Source organism: Chanos chanos, chromosome 3 (genome assembly GCF_902362185.1).
Source record: "Chanos chanos chromosome 3, fChaCha1.1, whole genome shotgun sequence".
Taxonomy (NCBI): Eukaryota; Metazoa; Chordata; class Actinopteri; order Gonorynchiformes; family Chanidae; genus Chanos; species Chanos chanos.
Genome location: NC_044497.1, coordinates 33,302,040 through 33,317,500, shown reverse-complemented (window position 1 = coordinate 33,317,500; position 15,461 = coordinate 33,302,040). Strand labels below are relative to the sequence as shown.

The window sequence follows — 15,461 nt, the reverse complement described above, 5'->3', positions numbered from 1 at the left end:
GCATAAGCCACAGTCTGTACTCCTCCACTGGGGAGTCTAGTGAGAGAAGAGGAAAAGGGCCAGAGAATGGGGCGGGCCCATAACCTGGTTGTTACTGGATAGTGGAGAAGCTTCCATTCCTCACGAATGTCCCAGGACAAAATCAGGATCATATGCTACTACACACCCGCCTGTACTGTGAGAGGAGCTGAAGGAAAGGAAAAGAAAGGAAAAAACAGCTTAAGAGATGGGTTGAATGTGAGTGAATGTGAAGATGAAAATGGATAGATAAAACTGAAATTAGCAATGAGGTTGGACCGACTCAGGTCCAAGGTAATTAACTTTGAGCTGATGAATTTACGATAAATTGATGAAGAACATTCACCTGGGTTTAAACCTTAAACCTTTGTTGAATTTTAGACATCCCATATAATTGTTGCTTTAATGCACAGCAAAGAAAGTGAGCTCGACCTTCACTGTTTACTCAAAAAACTGAACAAAAACAGTTCAATCATTACATTTTCCTATTGAGCAACAACTGAAAGATGTTTTTTTCTCATGACACATGGAGTCTGGTGTGCGAGGAGAATGAGGTGTTGGCAGAGAGGGAGAGTTTTCTGTGACATTCTGTTGGAAAGGGTGTGTTTTTTGGAGAGAGAGCACTGGAGATCTGAAGAGCTTTTAAGCTGCAGTGAGCAGAATCCACGCTGAGACTCAGCCCTAAAAAACTACAACCTTCAGGCTAAAATATCATCACCGTAAAAAAGACAGGCTAGCACACAAACATGGCTGTCTTTCTTTCTTTTTTTTTATTTTTACACACATGCACGCACGCACACGCACACACGCTGCATGCACGTAGGTGTGTACATACACTACATACACAGAGGTACGTGTGAACATACACACTAACAAACAAGTACAAACAACTTCTACAACGAACAAACCAAATGTGCATCATATTCCATGTATACATTCAGGATTTTTTTCGCTCTTTGTTTCTCTGACACATACACACACACACACACTCACACACACACACACACACACACACACACACCTGATTAATATTCACAAATACACACACAATCTCTGTCATCTCAGCGTCCTACACACACACCACAGAGTGTGGTGCTGTCCGAATGCATGGCTGACAGACTGAAAAAACAGACTGACCTGAATCTTTTCACTTTGAACGTATGGGGTCAGTATCACCCCACAAAAACACACACACACACACACGCGCGCATGCTGCCATTCTCAGAGCAAGCAAACACAGCTCATGAGTGAATATCTACACAGACAAGGGCACTGAAAAGAGAGAGAGAGAGAGAGAGAGAGAGGGGAGGAAAAAAAAATCAATACTACTGTATATCTCAGCACTAAGCACAAACCCAGCCAAAGCAGCTGGACTGTGCAGCCTGCTACATAAACTGGACAGCTTCATCAGGCTTTTTTTAAGAGTTGGAAACAGTAGTACACACTCCAAATTCCCATACATGTGAGGCAGAGAGAACTGAGCGAGTGTGTGTGTCTGTGTGTGTGTGAGCATGCGCATGCCTGTTTTTTTTTGTTTTTTTTTTTTTTTTTAGGAGTGTGGGGCTATGGGAGTTCATGCCTCTTCTTAAAGCAGCATCTCTGTGTTCCCTGTATCCCATACACACACACACACAGAGTGTGCTACAGCTCTTAAAATACTCACTCTAAAAATAGCCAGCAGGAAGCAATGGCCCAGCTATTATTACTGCTCACACATCCTGTCCGGTCCCACCAAGGAAAGGGAAGAAACTAATGATTTTCCTGGTGCAAGCAATTAAAAAACTATTTGTCACCTGCCAGGCACTGACGTTTTGGGCCTGTGGCAGAGGATTAGGCCCAGCCACTGGGCCTCCGAATCAAGCAGGGCTGGGGACTGAATGGATGGATGAAAGGATGGAGGGATGAGAAAAGACAGGGAAAAAGGAGGAGAGCAAGTCTCGGAGGACTCCTGATTTATACAGACAGGTTAATACTGGAGCAGACAGTAGCTCAGACAGCTACTGCCATCAGAAAGTCATGCAATATTTAGAACCCCAGCCAATTCAAGATATTCTCCCCTGCTGCAGGGCCCATAGCAAAAAATAGGAATGTATATTTCTACCCCCCTCCAGGAATAGTAACTCTGTGGATGAGAAAGAGAAAGACTTACACACCTTTCACCCAGGATCTCACGTAAGCACACACTTACTCTCTCTCTCTTTCTCTCTCTCTCACACACACACACACACACACACACACAAAGAGTTTTACTCCCCCACCTCTGCTTGTGCTGGACACTAGTGTCTGAGACCCACAGAGAGAAATCCTGAGCCACTGCTGCTCACAGAATCGATAAGCCTGACTAGTCACAAAAATTTAGCCGTCGACAGATTTGGAGCCTCACATAGGACGAGGGACAGAATTAACACACACACACACACACACACACACACACACACACACACACACACACACACACACACACACACACACACCCAAAACAGAACAAAACAGAACAAAAGCAAAAAAGATCTTCTTGCGTGCCGTAGCACACAGAAACCTGGCACAATTCTGATCATTCCATTTCTGCTCCTGATTGACCGTCTACGCCACTAGGGCCACGCAGATACAACGTTTGTCAAAAGTCTCAGCCTCAGATTGGCTGACCCTACTCTCAACCCATTTCCACTCAAAACGGTCTCACTACTGAATCTGTGAAGCGAAGTTCAGAAAATCTGTCCAGGATATCATTTCAGTGACTACACCTCTCACCTCTTTATCGTGGTTAGCAATACCCACCCAGTCTCCTAATACAAAATGCAAACCTCTGCAACATTAATGGAATTTAGCAGAGATGTCAGCCGCCTTTTCGATGATAATATCAGAGTATGCGGTCAATAATATCCCTTAAGTACAGGAGTTATGGGACCAGTGGTACTCTCTCAATCTGAATCTTAGTCTCATTATTGAGTTGGCCTCTGAACAGGGCTTGGGGCCACTGTGGAGGGTGGGCCTGGTGGGATCTACACAAGTACTTTGACTCTCTTCTTCTTAACCAAGTGTCTCTCATCCATCCATGGTTTAAGACAGACAGCCAGAGGCAGGACCACTCCATGCACGTGCCTCAGCCCAGGCTGCAGGGCTCTGGAAACGGGGGTTATAGAGGCTGTAAATACTCAGGCAGAGGTGCTTTATGTGCCCTACATGGCACATTTTGTAGCCCCCCCCCCCCACCCCCTCTCCACAGCCCCACCCCCTCTCCACAGCCCCAGCAACCCCTCCCATCACACACACACACACACACACACACACACACACACACACACACACAAATTTACAAGGCAGCTCGTTAACAAAGCGTGATTTGCACTGCTCATTGGCGCTCCCTGATTTCCATCCAATGATATCATCTCCCAACAGCAGCTAAACTATTGCCAAGACACGCCGTCTCTTCCCCACAAATTTCTCTCTCTCTTTCTCTGTCTCAATCCATCTCTCTCTCTCTACACACACACACACACACACACACACGTGCGCACATACACACACAAAACATGCCCACATACACATTAAATTTCCCCTCCTCTTTTCAGCACTCCAATGTTCAAGGGTAAACAAATTCTATCATCACTCCTTCTATCACCATCAAACACAAACAAACACACACTGTGTTCCTCTGTCACATAGCGTGACACCGACACGCACAGGTAAACAGCAACGCTCTGCCCACTCGCCTTCTCCTCCTTCTTTTTTTTCACTCCTCCCTCAATGTATTCAGTGTTACTTTTTAGGGCTACTGACGAATGCCTTTCTGACCCATTTACACCAGTCGACCTTGAACAACACTTTTGTGTGGAATGTCAGCGAATCAGAAGAGAGCAGAAATGGCCAAAAGAGGGAAGAAAGAGGGAGAGATAAAACATAAAGAGGAGGGAGGATGGGGAGAGAGAGAGAGAGAGAGAGAGAGAGAGAGAGAGAGAGAGCATGCAATGAGAAATCCTCAGAGACAAAAGCAAGGAAAGTGTTTAGTTTCACATGGATCTGTGCAAAGAGAGGTGTAATTAAATACATGCTACAAACTGTGATTTGGGGAATGTATCTATAAACTGGTTTCATTTGACAGTCTACAAAATTGGCACAACACTTCTCATCAGACCGATAGGTTCCTGTAAAACATGCAAACCCCATAAAATATTTGAGGAATGCTGTTTAGCCATCTCACAAACAGTGTGTGTGCTCACTTTATTGTCCTCACTGTCACACGACACAGGCTGTTTCAGCATTAACAGATCCATCACAACTCGGCTCTCAGTCCGACTGCACCGCTTCAGCACGGGCAGAGAGAGAGAGAGAGAGAGGGAGAGAGAGGGAGAGAGAGAGAGAGAGAGAGAGAGAGATCAGAGCTGTCCTCAGGGCTGGCCAAACTCCTGAACTGATGGACCAGACTGTCCATGATGAAATTGGCAATTATAGAAATTGGAATCCGAACATTGGCTTTTGTATGTTGATGAGCTGAGGCTGGTTAGAGAAAAAATTGAGATCGATATGACAGTGAAGAGAAAGAGGAGCAGCAAAGAAAAAGGAAAAGGGAAAAAAAAACAAAAACGCTTACTCTGTCCTACACCCCCAACCCCCCCCCCCCCCCCCCCCCCCCCCAATCTCTGTCTCTGATTTCTCTCCATGACACTCCCAGATGAGTGCATCAGAATGTCAACCTCCTCCAGAGCTAATTGGGCCTCTGATGTGCAATCAGTGCTGGACAAATGTGACAGTTCTGGTCATTAGTGGTGACTGTGTGATACACGGAGCGCGTGTCAGGGCGTCACGTCCATCCAGCTGCCCGTTCTCGACCAGTAGGCTGCTGGCAGTCACCAGACACCCCACCACTGCCTGGGTCCCCACAAATACGGCCACCTGCCAACAGTGCACACCGTGTCCTATTGATCTGCCTCTCGCTCCCTACTGTGTCTCCCCACACACATACACACCATACACTCACAGCTACACACTCACATATATACACACATACATACGCACACACACACACATACACACACACACACACACATACACACACACACATATAGACAAGCTAACATAGATATCCACATGCACACATTCACTTTCAATAGCCTCCCAAACGCCCTACACACTAGAATTAAAGCCAACACATCAAACAGTCCACAGCCAGGAGCCAATCAGAAAGTCTACACACACAAGCCTCCCCCCAGCGGAGACACAGAGTGCAACACAGGTTCTGCTCTCGGAAACTCCACAGGCTTGTTTCTCTCATGCAGCAGTGAATTACCAGTCAACATTGCCGGGTTTATCAGCATTACAGATAGTGTCCGATGAGGTAGACAACACACTTAAGCGTAATCAGGACTGTGCCACTCTCTATGCACTAAAGAGATTGAATGGTGAGTACTGCGTAACATGTGCTTATGAGTATGGAAGCGATTGCTGCTTCAACAGAAGAAGGCAGGCCAGTCTCCAGCTCTAATGTGCCCCGGCAGGTCAGGAAACGGCTGGGAGCGCACGGCTAGGAGAGGATAGCGCTCAATAATCGGCTGAATGTCAGTTTGGCTCATTCTCCGTGTCCTGCCCTTTCGCAGAGCTCTGAATTATTAAGCAGCTACCCCTCCCTCCCTTCCATCCCTCTCTCTCTCTCTCTCTCTCTCTTCTGTCCATTATGTTCCCTACTGTACTGAGAACACAAACCCTTCCCGTGCAAGAGTGAAAATGGCACGGCGAATGTGTTGGGGGCTTTGGGGGGAACGGTTGGGTGCTGTGCTGAGACTGCAGGCTCTGCTAAAGGTTGCGGTCACTGAGCACGAGGGCCCATCTTGAAGGGGTACCCAGAGCCCCAGGAGCCGCCTTGCTCCTCGGCCCCTTCACAAGCAGCAAGAGAGAAGGAGGAGGGAGGAGAGACAGTCACCTCTATCCTCCCAGTTAGCAATGGGTGAGGTTTGGTCCATCCAGAGCAGGACTCTCCCACCAGGGTGAACATCTTGACAAAGGAGCAGGCCACATGAGAGAATAAAACAAAATACAAACCCCCCCCCCCAAGGGTAGGTTATACCTCTCTCTGTAAGGTAGAACAGTTATTTCTGTCCTGTCTTTAGAGGTGGATGATGATAAGGTGGATGATGTTGCATAATATGTACTGTGTGTTACACAGCATCTTTGTTTTGTGATATGTGTACGCTGAGTATGTGTGATATCTCTGATTTACAAGGACACTACATTTGTTTCTGCACCCGTGTGTTATGGGGACTCTGAGCTGTGTTTTATGGGGATGCAGAGCTGTATCTGCTGTATAGGGACATGCATGTATCTGTGTTTTATAGGGACAATGCCTATGTGTTAAAGCTGTGTATTATGGGAACTGTGGCCTCTGTGGGGACAGTGTGTATGTGCAGTATAGGCGCGATTGTGCGGGGATCACAGAGGGGACAGGCAGACGCAGACGCCAGCAGACAGACGGAGGTGGAGCACTCCCACCCAGCACATCAAACAGCTGCTCAACAGCCTTGCCAACATCACTCACAGCTTAGCACTTAACTCACAATCCAGCCACAAACACAGTGCACAACCAATCTGCTATGTGTGTGTGTGTGTGTGTGTGTCTCTCTCTCACAAGTAACACTCCAACAGTTACTCACTCAGTGAGTATCCCATATCTCACCATCTCCTTGACAATACACACAGTTGGTCCTGAATATCAATACAACATCCCTATTGAGACCAAGTGGGTCAACTTTGAATACATAACATAAACACTGAAACAGGCACAAACAGTGAGAAACAATCCATTCTGCAGTAAGTCCTCTGCTTGGATCTCTATGAATATATGAATATAATATGAATATTCAAATGATCTCCCCCAATTTCTTTAAAATTTATCAGTGGAAGCACAAATTTGCCTTGAGCCAGGCCAGCTGAACAGCGGGTGATTTCCAAATGAATACTATGAGTGATTCTTCCATGTCTCTCTGTGATTACTCAGCCAGTTTGTAAACTGTCTAGACATTGTCTTCAGTAGATGTTCCACAGCTCCAAGCAGTCCTGTCATTCAGATCTAGTTCTTGTTTAGGCCTGGGCCCTGTAACCGTCTCAATCAATACTGAACAATGCCCCTGGCCAACAATAAACACATTTAACCAGACATGTTTACAACTTCTCTCAAACATTAAACTTGTGACTTCTGCCATTGTTACTCTTCTGTATTCAGATCCAAACAGTCAGGAAAGAAAGAAAGAAAGAAAGAAAGAAAGAAAGAAAGAAAGAAAGAAAGAAAGTTGGTCACAACTTAATGCTCCCTGTTTTGCCAATTAAACCAGCGTAATGGAGTTTAGCCTCATAAATGATTCAGTTGGGGGAGTATACACTGTTAAATATATATCGCCTTGGCTGGACTATGAATGACTTGGAGTGCAACGACCCCTGCATGGGTACTGTGTGGCCTATGGAAGTCTAGGTAAACAAATAACAATGAATAAATAAATGGAGAGTAGGGAGTCCACCATAACTCAAAGGAAATGTCTGGCTCTAGCCTGAAGGCATTTCAGGCCAGCCCAGCGGCCATGTGAAAACACAAAAGAAGATGGAGAGGTGGCAGTGTTGAACTTTTCTTAATCAGTTATGAGAAAAAAAATCACATTATTGGCAGATTTTCCCAGCATACTGATCTTAAGAGATGAGTCTGAAAAGTGGCACTGAAATTTAGGTGAAGCGGGAATTCAAAGACACACAGTTTCGTCTGATATAGACAGCAAAGTGCACTCTTTTTAGGGTCTGAATTTCTAAACGTAGTTTAATACGATTTCAGCACCAAGGACAGTGCCTGACACTAATGCTACTCAATGTCAGTCAAACCATATTCAGTTTTGCTGTATACACAACATCGGACAACGTGTCTCAGTGTGCGTGTGTGTGTGTGTGCGTGTGTGTTTGTGTGTGTTTGTCTCCATCTTCCATTGTGTATATGAGTCAGTCAAAATGAATCAGTGCTCTAGAGTTTATGTTTGTGATTGTGTGAGGAAATAGAGAGAGAGTTGGACCAATCTATCAATGCGTGCATATGTGGGTGCCCGTTTGTTTTTTAATGAATGTGTGTGTGTGTGTGTTTGTATGGCTGTAAGCTCGGTGCTCGTGCATGCGTCAGTCTTCCCGACTAGGTTCAGCCTTCTCCAGAGGAGGCAGATCCTACTATCAATCACCGAGAGTGGACTCAGGAGGGGAGGGAGAACTCGGCCGAAACATGATTAATCAGCACGCTCTCCTACCTTATGAGTCATTTCATTATCTGATACAGCCTTGCCTCTCTCCTCTCCTCTTCTGCTCTCTCACAATGGAAATGCTTCGACGTAGGCTATTGACCCCTCACCAAGGCTCTGCCGGCCAGGAGGACAAATGAAGTCGAGCATCGAACCTCCGCCATATTAATATCATAATTATCCCCAACACCCTGGCCCCTGCCGCCACACCAAAGGCTCGTAATGCAGGATTTGATGGAGAAGGAGAGTGAAGGAATTACATTCGATTAGCACTAAGCTAAGGGGACGTAGAATGATTGAATGAATCGCCGTGCGCCGTGGATGGAAGTGTGTGTATGTGTGTGTGTGCGCGTGTGTGTGTGTATGAGGGAGAATGGTGGAGCTAATCTGACAACACAGCCTGAACATCTTAATTCTCCAAGCAGCTGTACTTGTAGATGCATGCCACATAGAGAGACGTTTCCACCGATGACTTTGAGGAGTTCTGAGGTATTGGTTGTGGAACAGAGCTAATACTTGGTCTGAACAGAGCTCTGTACATGTAGCGAGGGGAGACATGACCGCGACAATGTTGAAAAGTCACAGAGAGAAAAGAGAAAGACAGAATAGGGGAGAGAAAGAATGTGCGAGATAGAGAATGAAAGAGAGAGAGACCATGTTTAAAAGAGTGATAAGAAAAAACATTTCTCAGAAGGAATTCTTTGCAGGTTTCCATTCTCATTACGTTCTCTCCTCCCCAGTCTTACTACTGAGGCTTTTTTCAACAAAGTAGACCAAGTCTTCATAAAGAAGTAGACCCTCATCTAAGACCACACTCTTTCAGTCTCAGTTCACCCTCAGACTCTTTACTCTCCTCCACATCACCTCTTTGTCTCTCTCTCTCTCTCTCTCTCTGTCTCTCTGATCGTTCTCTTGACTCTGTAATTGTGGGCTTTTGTCATCTCCTGCAGCTCACAGGCAGCTGGTTATTTGCTTGGACAAGGTTATGTACACTCTCAGTCTCTGGTAACCTTTGAGTGGAACTGCTTTGGGACTCAGTGTCCCAGTGTGACTGGTGGATTGACAGGCCTCAGAGAATGATGGGATATGAAGTTAGACAGAGTTGGCAGGGCAGGCGAGGATAACCCGCAGTCAGCTGGAGGAAGGGATGACTTAGAGAAACATAAAAGCTACTTCACAGCCTTAAACAGACTGAAATGATAAAATACAATCTCAGCTTTGGAGGAGTCTGCTAAGATGGAGTGGATTCGTGCTGTAAGTGTGTGACAAAAATTTTTTTTTTTTACTCAGGTTGATAATGTTAGAGAAATCTTCCTCACTATCACACACCGGCTTCATAAGTTAACAATGGATCATATTGTGACACAGTAAATTGAATATTTACAGTAACCATAATCATAATATCAGAAATCAACAAATGACACCAAAAACAACCAAATGAGGGTTGAACCTTTCTAAAGCGGATATATCTGACAAAGCGTGAGGGAACACAGCAAAACAAAACAAAACAAGGTAAAAAAAAAACAAAAACAAAAAAAAGAAAAACAAAAGCAAAAAAAAACCCCAAAGAGATGTGCAGCTGACTAGGAAGAGGCCTGAAAGTTAGATTTTTTTTATTTTTTATTTATTTATATTTTTCCAGCGTGTCCTAAAAGGGGGCGAGAATAAGTGCTGCGCTTTTTAAAAAGCTGAGGAGTGTGACCCCCCCTTTTCTCCCAGCACTGGGCTGCGGTGTCAGGGTTAGCTTTGATCTGTCAGGGAACCGCGGCTCCAACAGGCAGCCGGGGTATGTTTAATCTCCCTGCCTGGCTCCATTAGGTCAGAATTAGGCTTGAAGGAATGCTGTGTAGCTTGCTCACTGAACAGTGAAAGAGGGGAGGAGAAGGGAAAAAAAGCAAAAAAAAAAAAAAAAGCAATGACTTCAGAAAAATAACAAAAAGATAACAAAGACTTTTTCCTAACAGGTGTCAAATATAAATAGATCAAAGCACCTACAGTGCACCCCCCCCCCCTTCTCTTCTTCCCACCCTTCAGAAGCATGAGAATCTTAAAAACATGCCAGCCATTATGGATGTGACGCAAGGAGACAATCAGAAGATCGAGAAGCTGATCAAAGACCCATTTAAACTACCGACTCCGGGTTTCACAAGAAGAGTCTACGCGTCTATGGAGAAGTAGGTCCTTTGTTTTCAACGTAGAACAATTCCACCTGTAACAGAGACGCCGGCGCTATGACGAAGACCTAGCGTAATTATCAATCCGGGAAGCGTGAGGAATAACAGAGCCCTGGCGGAAGACGGGTGAAGAGTTGCACATTTAAAGGAGAAATAAAGAGAAGAGGAGTGTAAAGCGTGTGCTGTGTTTTGACATGAGGTATGTGCATGCAGCCTAAACGCTGTGAATATGTTCCTCTGCCTTGGATGCCTGTGTTTACGGGAATATTTTTGAGTGACTTATCATTACACCTGTTACGACAGCTTTGCCACATTGTCGGCCCGGTGACAGACAGTTCAATAGAAATGACAGTCTCCTTTGTCATGTCAGAACGATGCAGTTGTAAAAAAGGAGGTAAAGCCCTATCTGCTATTCAGCTCTTTCCAAGGTTTTCTGCGCTATGAAGAGACAGAGGAGGATGACAGGGGGAGCGTGCAGTGGCGGAAACGTGTTCTTACCTGGAGCAGCCAGTAGCACCTGCGGTGGAAAGTGGGGATGATGGAGGAGTGGACATAACAGCCGTAGAGACACTGGTAGTACAGAGAGAGAGAGAGAGAGAAAACACAAAAAAACACAGTCAGTTCAAACAATAGCCTGAAACCTCCCTAACCTTAACCTCTACCCCCCCAACACAACCCACAATCCCCTTTAGAGACAGAGCAGATGGCAAGACCCCCGAAAAACAAAAGAAAGTCCAGAGGTTTGGGCCAGAGGTCACAGTAAAGAGGCCACGGAGGGTTAACCCTTTTCCGTCTCCCGCACACGTCCGTTCTCTCCTCACCTCCTGGCCGTTTCTCACTCGGTGACAGAATGATGCAGGTGTTGGGCCAAACCACATCCCCCGTGGGCCACAGCTCAGTGCCTAACCAAGCACAACCTTATTAATATCCTTATCGTAAACAGATAATACAGAGCTCGGGGGCTCGTTACTACGGAGAGAGAGAGAGAAAGCCCACGTACGCTAATAAGAGCCACGAGAATCTGCCAAAGAGGCAGCCAGCCATTTTTCACAAGTGAGCTACTGCTAGACGTAATTCAGCTGGGTCTGGTGCTCATGACTAGGAAGTGAGCTCAGGAAACCCAGAACACAGGGCCCTCTTACAAAAAAAAAAAAAAGTGAAAGAGATAGTGAAGGTCATGTTGTTGTGTATAATGGCAGATACTCCAGGAATCTCTGCGTTGTTGTGTTGTTGTTGTTTGGCTGCTGTGCCAATATCCAATCCGATGTTTGCGAGCACTTAAGCCATGGAGTTTTTGCTCTTTCAGGAATAAATCAAATATCCATTTCTATGGTTACAACCTCTCAACAATTCACACAGGGAATATCTGTTTAGCTGCAGAGAATTGGAAAACAAAGCTGTCTCAGAGCAAGAGATTGTGCTACCTACCACACACACACACACACACACACACACACACACACACACACACACACACACACACACACACACACACACATACACACACACTCTCTCTCTCGCTCTCTCTCTCTCTCTCTCTCTCTCTCAAAATCGCAGACAGACAGAAACCTATGCACACACACACACACGCACGCACACACACACACTTACGCACACACATACGCACTACAGAAATAAACAGAAGGGTTTTTTTTTCTAATGGTAGAGGAGGTTGAGGGGGAGTAAATGTAATGCAGAGTTAACCTGATTTGGAATTGAGATTTGATACGCGCACTGTGCTCATCTCGTTTAACTAAACAGGAGTTAAAATGCGCAGCCTGCAGAGAAAGTGTGTTTGAGTAAACAGTCATTTGCCAACCTCAAACAGTCCTGATTAATGATAGCTATGTCCCCAAGCACAGCAACTCAGCTAGTGCAAGAAAGACATGACCAATGAAGATTAAAACCACATGTGAACATACACACGCACGCGCACACACGCGCACACACGCGCACACACACACACACACACTCGCTAACACTCAAATAGTTCCTCTCCATCCATTTCTTTCTTTCTCTTTCGCGCTCTCTCTCTCTCTCCCTCCCTTTCAAAAATACACATATGAGTTGATACAGAATAATGATGTGTGTTATTTATGTTGCCATATCTTGTTACAGTGTGGTATGGACCACAGTGCATTTCTATGGCATGGTATACACAATGCTGAGCTCCACTGACATTGTACATCATTAACTGTAAATCCTCAACCTCTTTCACCCGTATTACAATCTACTCCTGCCATACCCGCTCTCCAGTCACGAGCCAATTCTCCTTTGGCTTGGAAATGTATTGTGTATTTTCTGCTTTCTAAAGTCCAACAAAGGTTAAACTCTAAGCCTGTCCAGAGAAACTGATCAGAGAGGCTGTGTCACTCTGATACAGATAGGAGGCGACTCAGCAGTGTCTACCGCCTCCATTTAGTGTGTGCAGGCCAATGTCTGTTTCTTTGGATTGACAGCTAAGATGGGTTTCTCACAGCTTCTCAAACTGTGAGAACTGGAGAGAGTGAATAAATTAGCCTCAGGCGGCTTCTGTTTACCCAATTTAAGAAATACACAAAAGTGTGGCGCAGACACAAACAAGAAACCTGGGCATAGCAGACTGTTGCACCTGTCAGCTCTGATACAGGAATCAATGTAAACCCGCCAAGACTTATCCACATGCTGTCTAGAAACCTGCAGAGGGAACATATGAATTTACTAAGAGTACTATAATGAAGAACACCATGCATTTCACATGTGCAGCACTTTTTTCCCCTTGTGTTCAAAACCAGCATGTACACGTTTACACACACGCGCACGCACATACATGCACACGCGCACACACACACACACACAAACACACACACACACACACATACACACACACACACACACAAACACACACACACACACACACACACACACACACACAGAAACTGTACAAATCAAGAGGGTTATCACAAAGGAAACAAAACCAAACAAATGAAGAAAACACGTTTAAAAAAGGAGAGGATGAAAGAAACCCTGGCGAGTGGAGGGCTTTTCAGTAATTCAGCACGCGGATCATTTCGCTCTGTTTCTGATGCTCTCTCAAGGCTGCATGGGAATGAGACAAACTGACAATGACACAAGCCATTATTTGCTGTCTGTGAGCTGTGACAAATGACAGCACATCAAAATGCTAAGCAATTAAACCGTAATTATATGCACACAATAATATGAGACTTCTCGGCATTTCTCAATCTGACTGCCTCTTCACTCCGTCGTGTGACTCAAATGTGTTACAACAGGAGAATCTCAGTCCTTTGTGCTGTGAACATACACACACAGCATACGAAATAGATTCTGCACATGCCTTTTTTGAAGCAGAACGTGAGAGAAGTAAGAACGGGTATCGGCTACGCTGCCCACGAAGACGCCGATGCAAGGGGCTTAATTAATCGCGTCAATCGGTGCGGGCGCTTCTGGGCTAAACTGCCCAATAAGACACGTAGGGTATGCTTAAGGGGGGGGCCAGGGTTCAATGTGGGGCAACAGGAGAGGGTGAAGGGTGTTAAAGACCCCTTAAACACTTCGCTCAGACGGTACTGGATGAGCGGGAACGGGCAAGATGTCCGCTGACGGGGACGTGCCAATCCAGCCGTCTCCGCGGGCGGCGTCATTCAGAGTCATCCATCAGAGGAGACAGGCAGTGGCGGCAGGGCTGTGAACCTGCCGGAGATGGGAAATTCACTCATTAGTCCATAATGATGTGTGAAGGCGCTCTTAATCAGTCCCTGGCATGTTGTTTATGTTGCCAATTTGCTGTTTCACATTGTGACAATGCTGCTTCAATGTATTTGTGTGCGTGCGTGCGTTTGTGTCGCTGGGGTTTGCAATAGACACATCCATACTTTTTTGGATATTCTCCCTCACCTACAACACTGTCTCTGCACCTCTACACAGAGACAGATTGATACACTAATAACAGGTGTACCCGACTACAGTCCAACCTGGCCAAGGCCATAATGTACTTGTCTAAACTATCCCAGATAAAACTGCCTTTAGCAGAGATACCTGCATTAAGTCAAGAAAATTATAGCCACACTTTGCTCTGCTGAATTAAACTTGATCACATTTAAGATAATGCACCAGACTTGAGGAGTCAGTTCCTCAGCGAATACTGTTAGAAACACCATCCCCACCACCACAACCAACAACAACAACAAAATGCTCCTGACAAACTGAAAAATTACTTTGAAAAACGACACAGTGCTGTAGGATGATCTAGAAAATCACGGTAAGTCTGTTACTAATAACAACATTATCCTACATCTTGAGAAGTATATGCAACAGTGAGAAGGTTGCTTATATGCGGTGCATTTTTGTTGATTTGTCGTTTCATAGGTCATTTTTGGTAAGGCCTTCAGGTAGAGGCCTATCTTTGTTCTGGACTGGCTGTCTTAATAAGGCTGTGGTGAAGCACCGTATCACTGTCATTGCTTCCTGAGGACCGGCTGGGCCAACCACGGCATCGGCTTTAGTCTGAGTGTGGTGCACGCTGCGGCCTGAGGGCTTCTGGTTTGGCCCCGGGGCAAAAAAAAAACAAAAAAAAAAACCAAAAACAACATCAACAACAAAGAAAAAAAACCCAACAAAAATAAAAACATACAAATACACAGCTCCCGACTCAGCCCCGGCAGGATGCCATATCCATCCACACGACGCGGCTGGAGAAAATCCATACTCCATTGCTCTTTCGGATCTTCACCGAATCTGCACGCCTCACTTCTGCTTGTTCACGCTCCCTCCTATCGACAGGCTCCATGAGCGCTATTGATGGACAAACGATCAGGAGCTCTGAATAACACACGTTACACCAAAGCTCCAACACACACAGGCTACAGCATGTCCAATTAATACAGGCTTATTTTTAACTGTGCGTGGCTTGCCTTCCTGCAGTTCACCACAGTGACTACAGCACGGTGACTGTGGCCAGTATGGTAGCAGTAGTACTTTAAAAGAAAGCTTTGCCTTACAATCCTCATAA

The 15,461-nt window shown here is 45.5% G+C and overlaps 1 protein-coding gene across 1 annotated transcript in view; it reads right to left on the bottom strand.

Moving 5' to 3' along the window:
• Positions 1–15,461, bottom strand: part of camta1a (calmodulin binding transcription activator 1a) — a 255,895-nt gene that overhangs the window by 41,714 nt on the left and 198,720 nt on the right. The window contains exon 6 of the mRNA XM_030768721.1: positions 10,949–11,020. Coding sequence (XP_030624581.1) covers positions 10,949–11,020 — 72 coding nt within the window. The remainder of the gene's footprint in view (positions 1–10,948; positions 11,021–15,461) is intronic.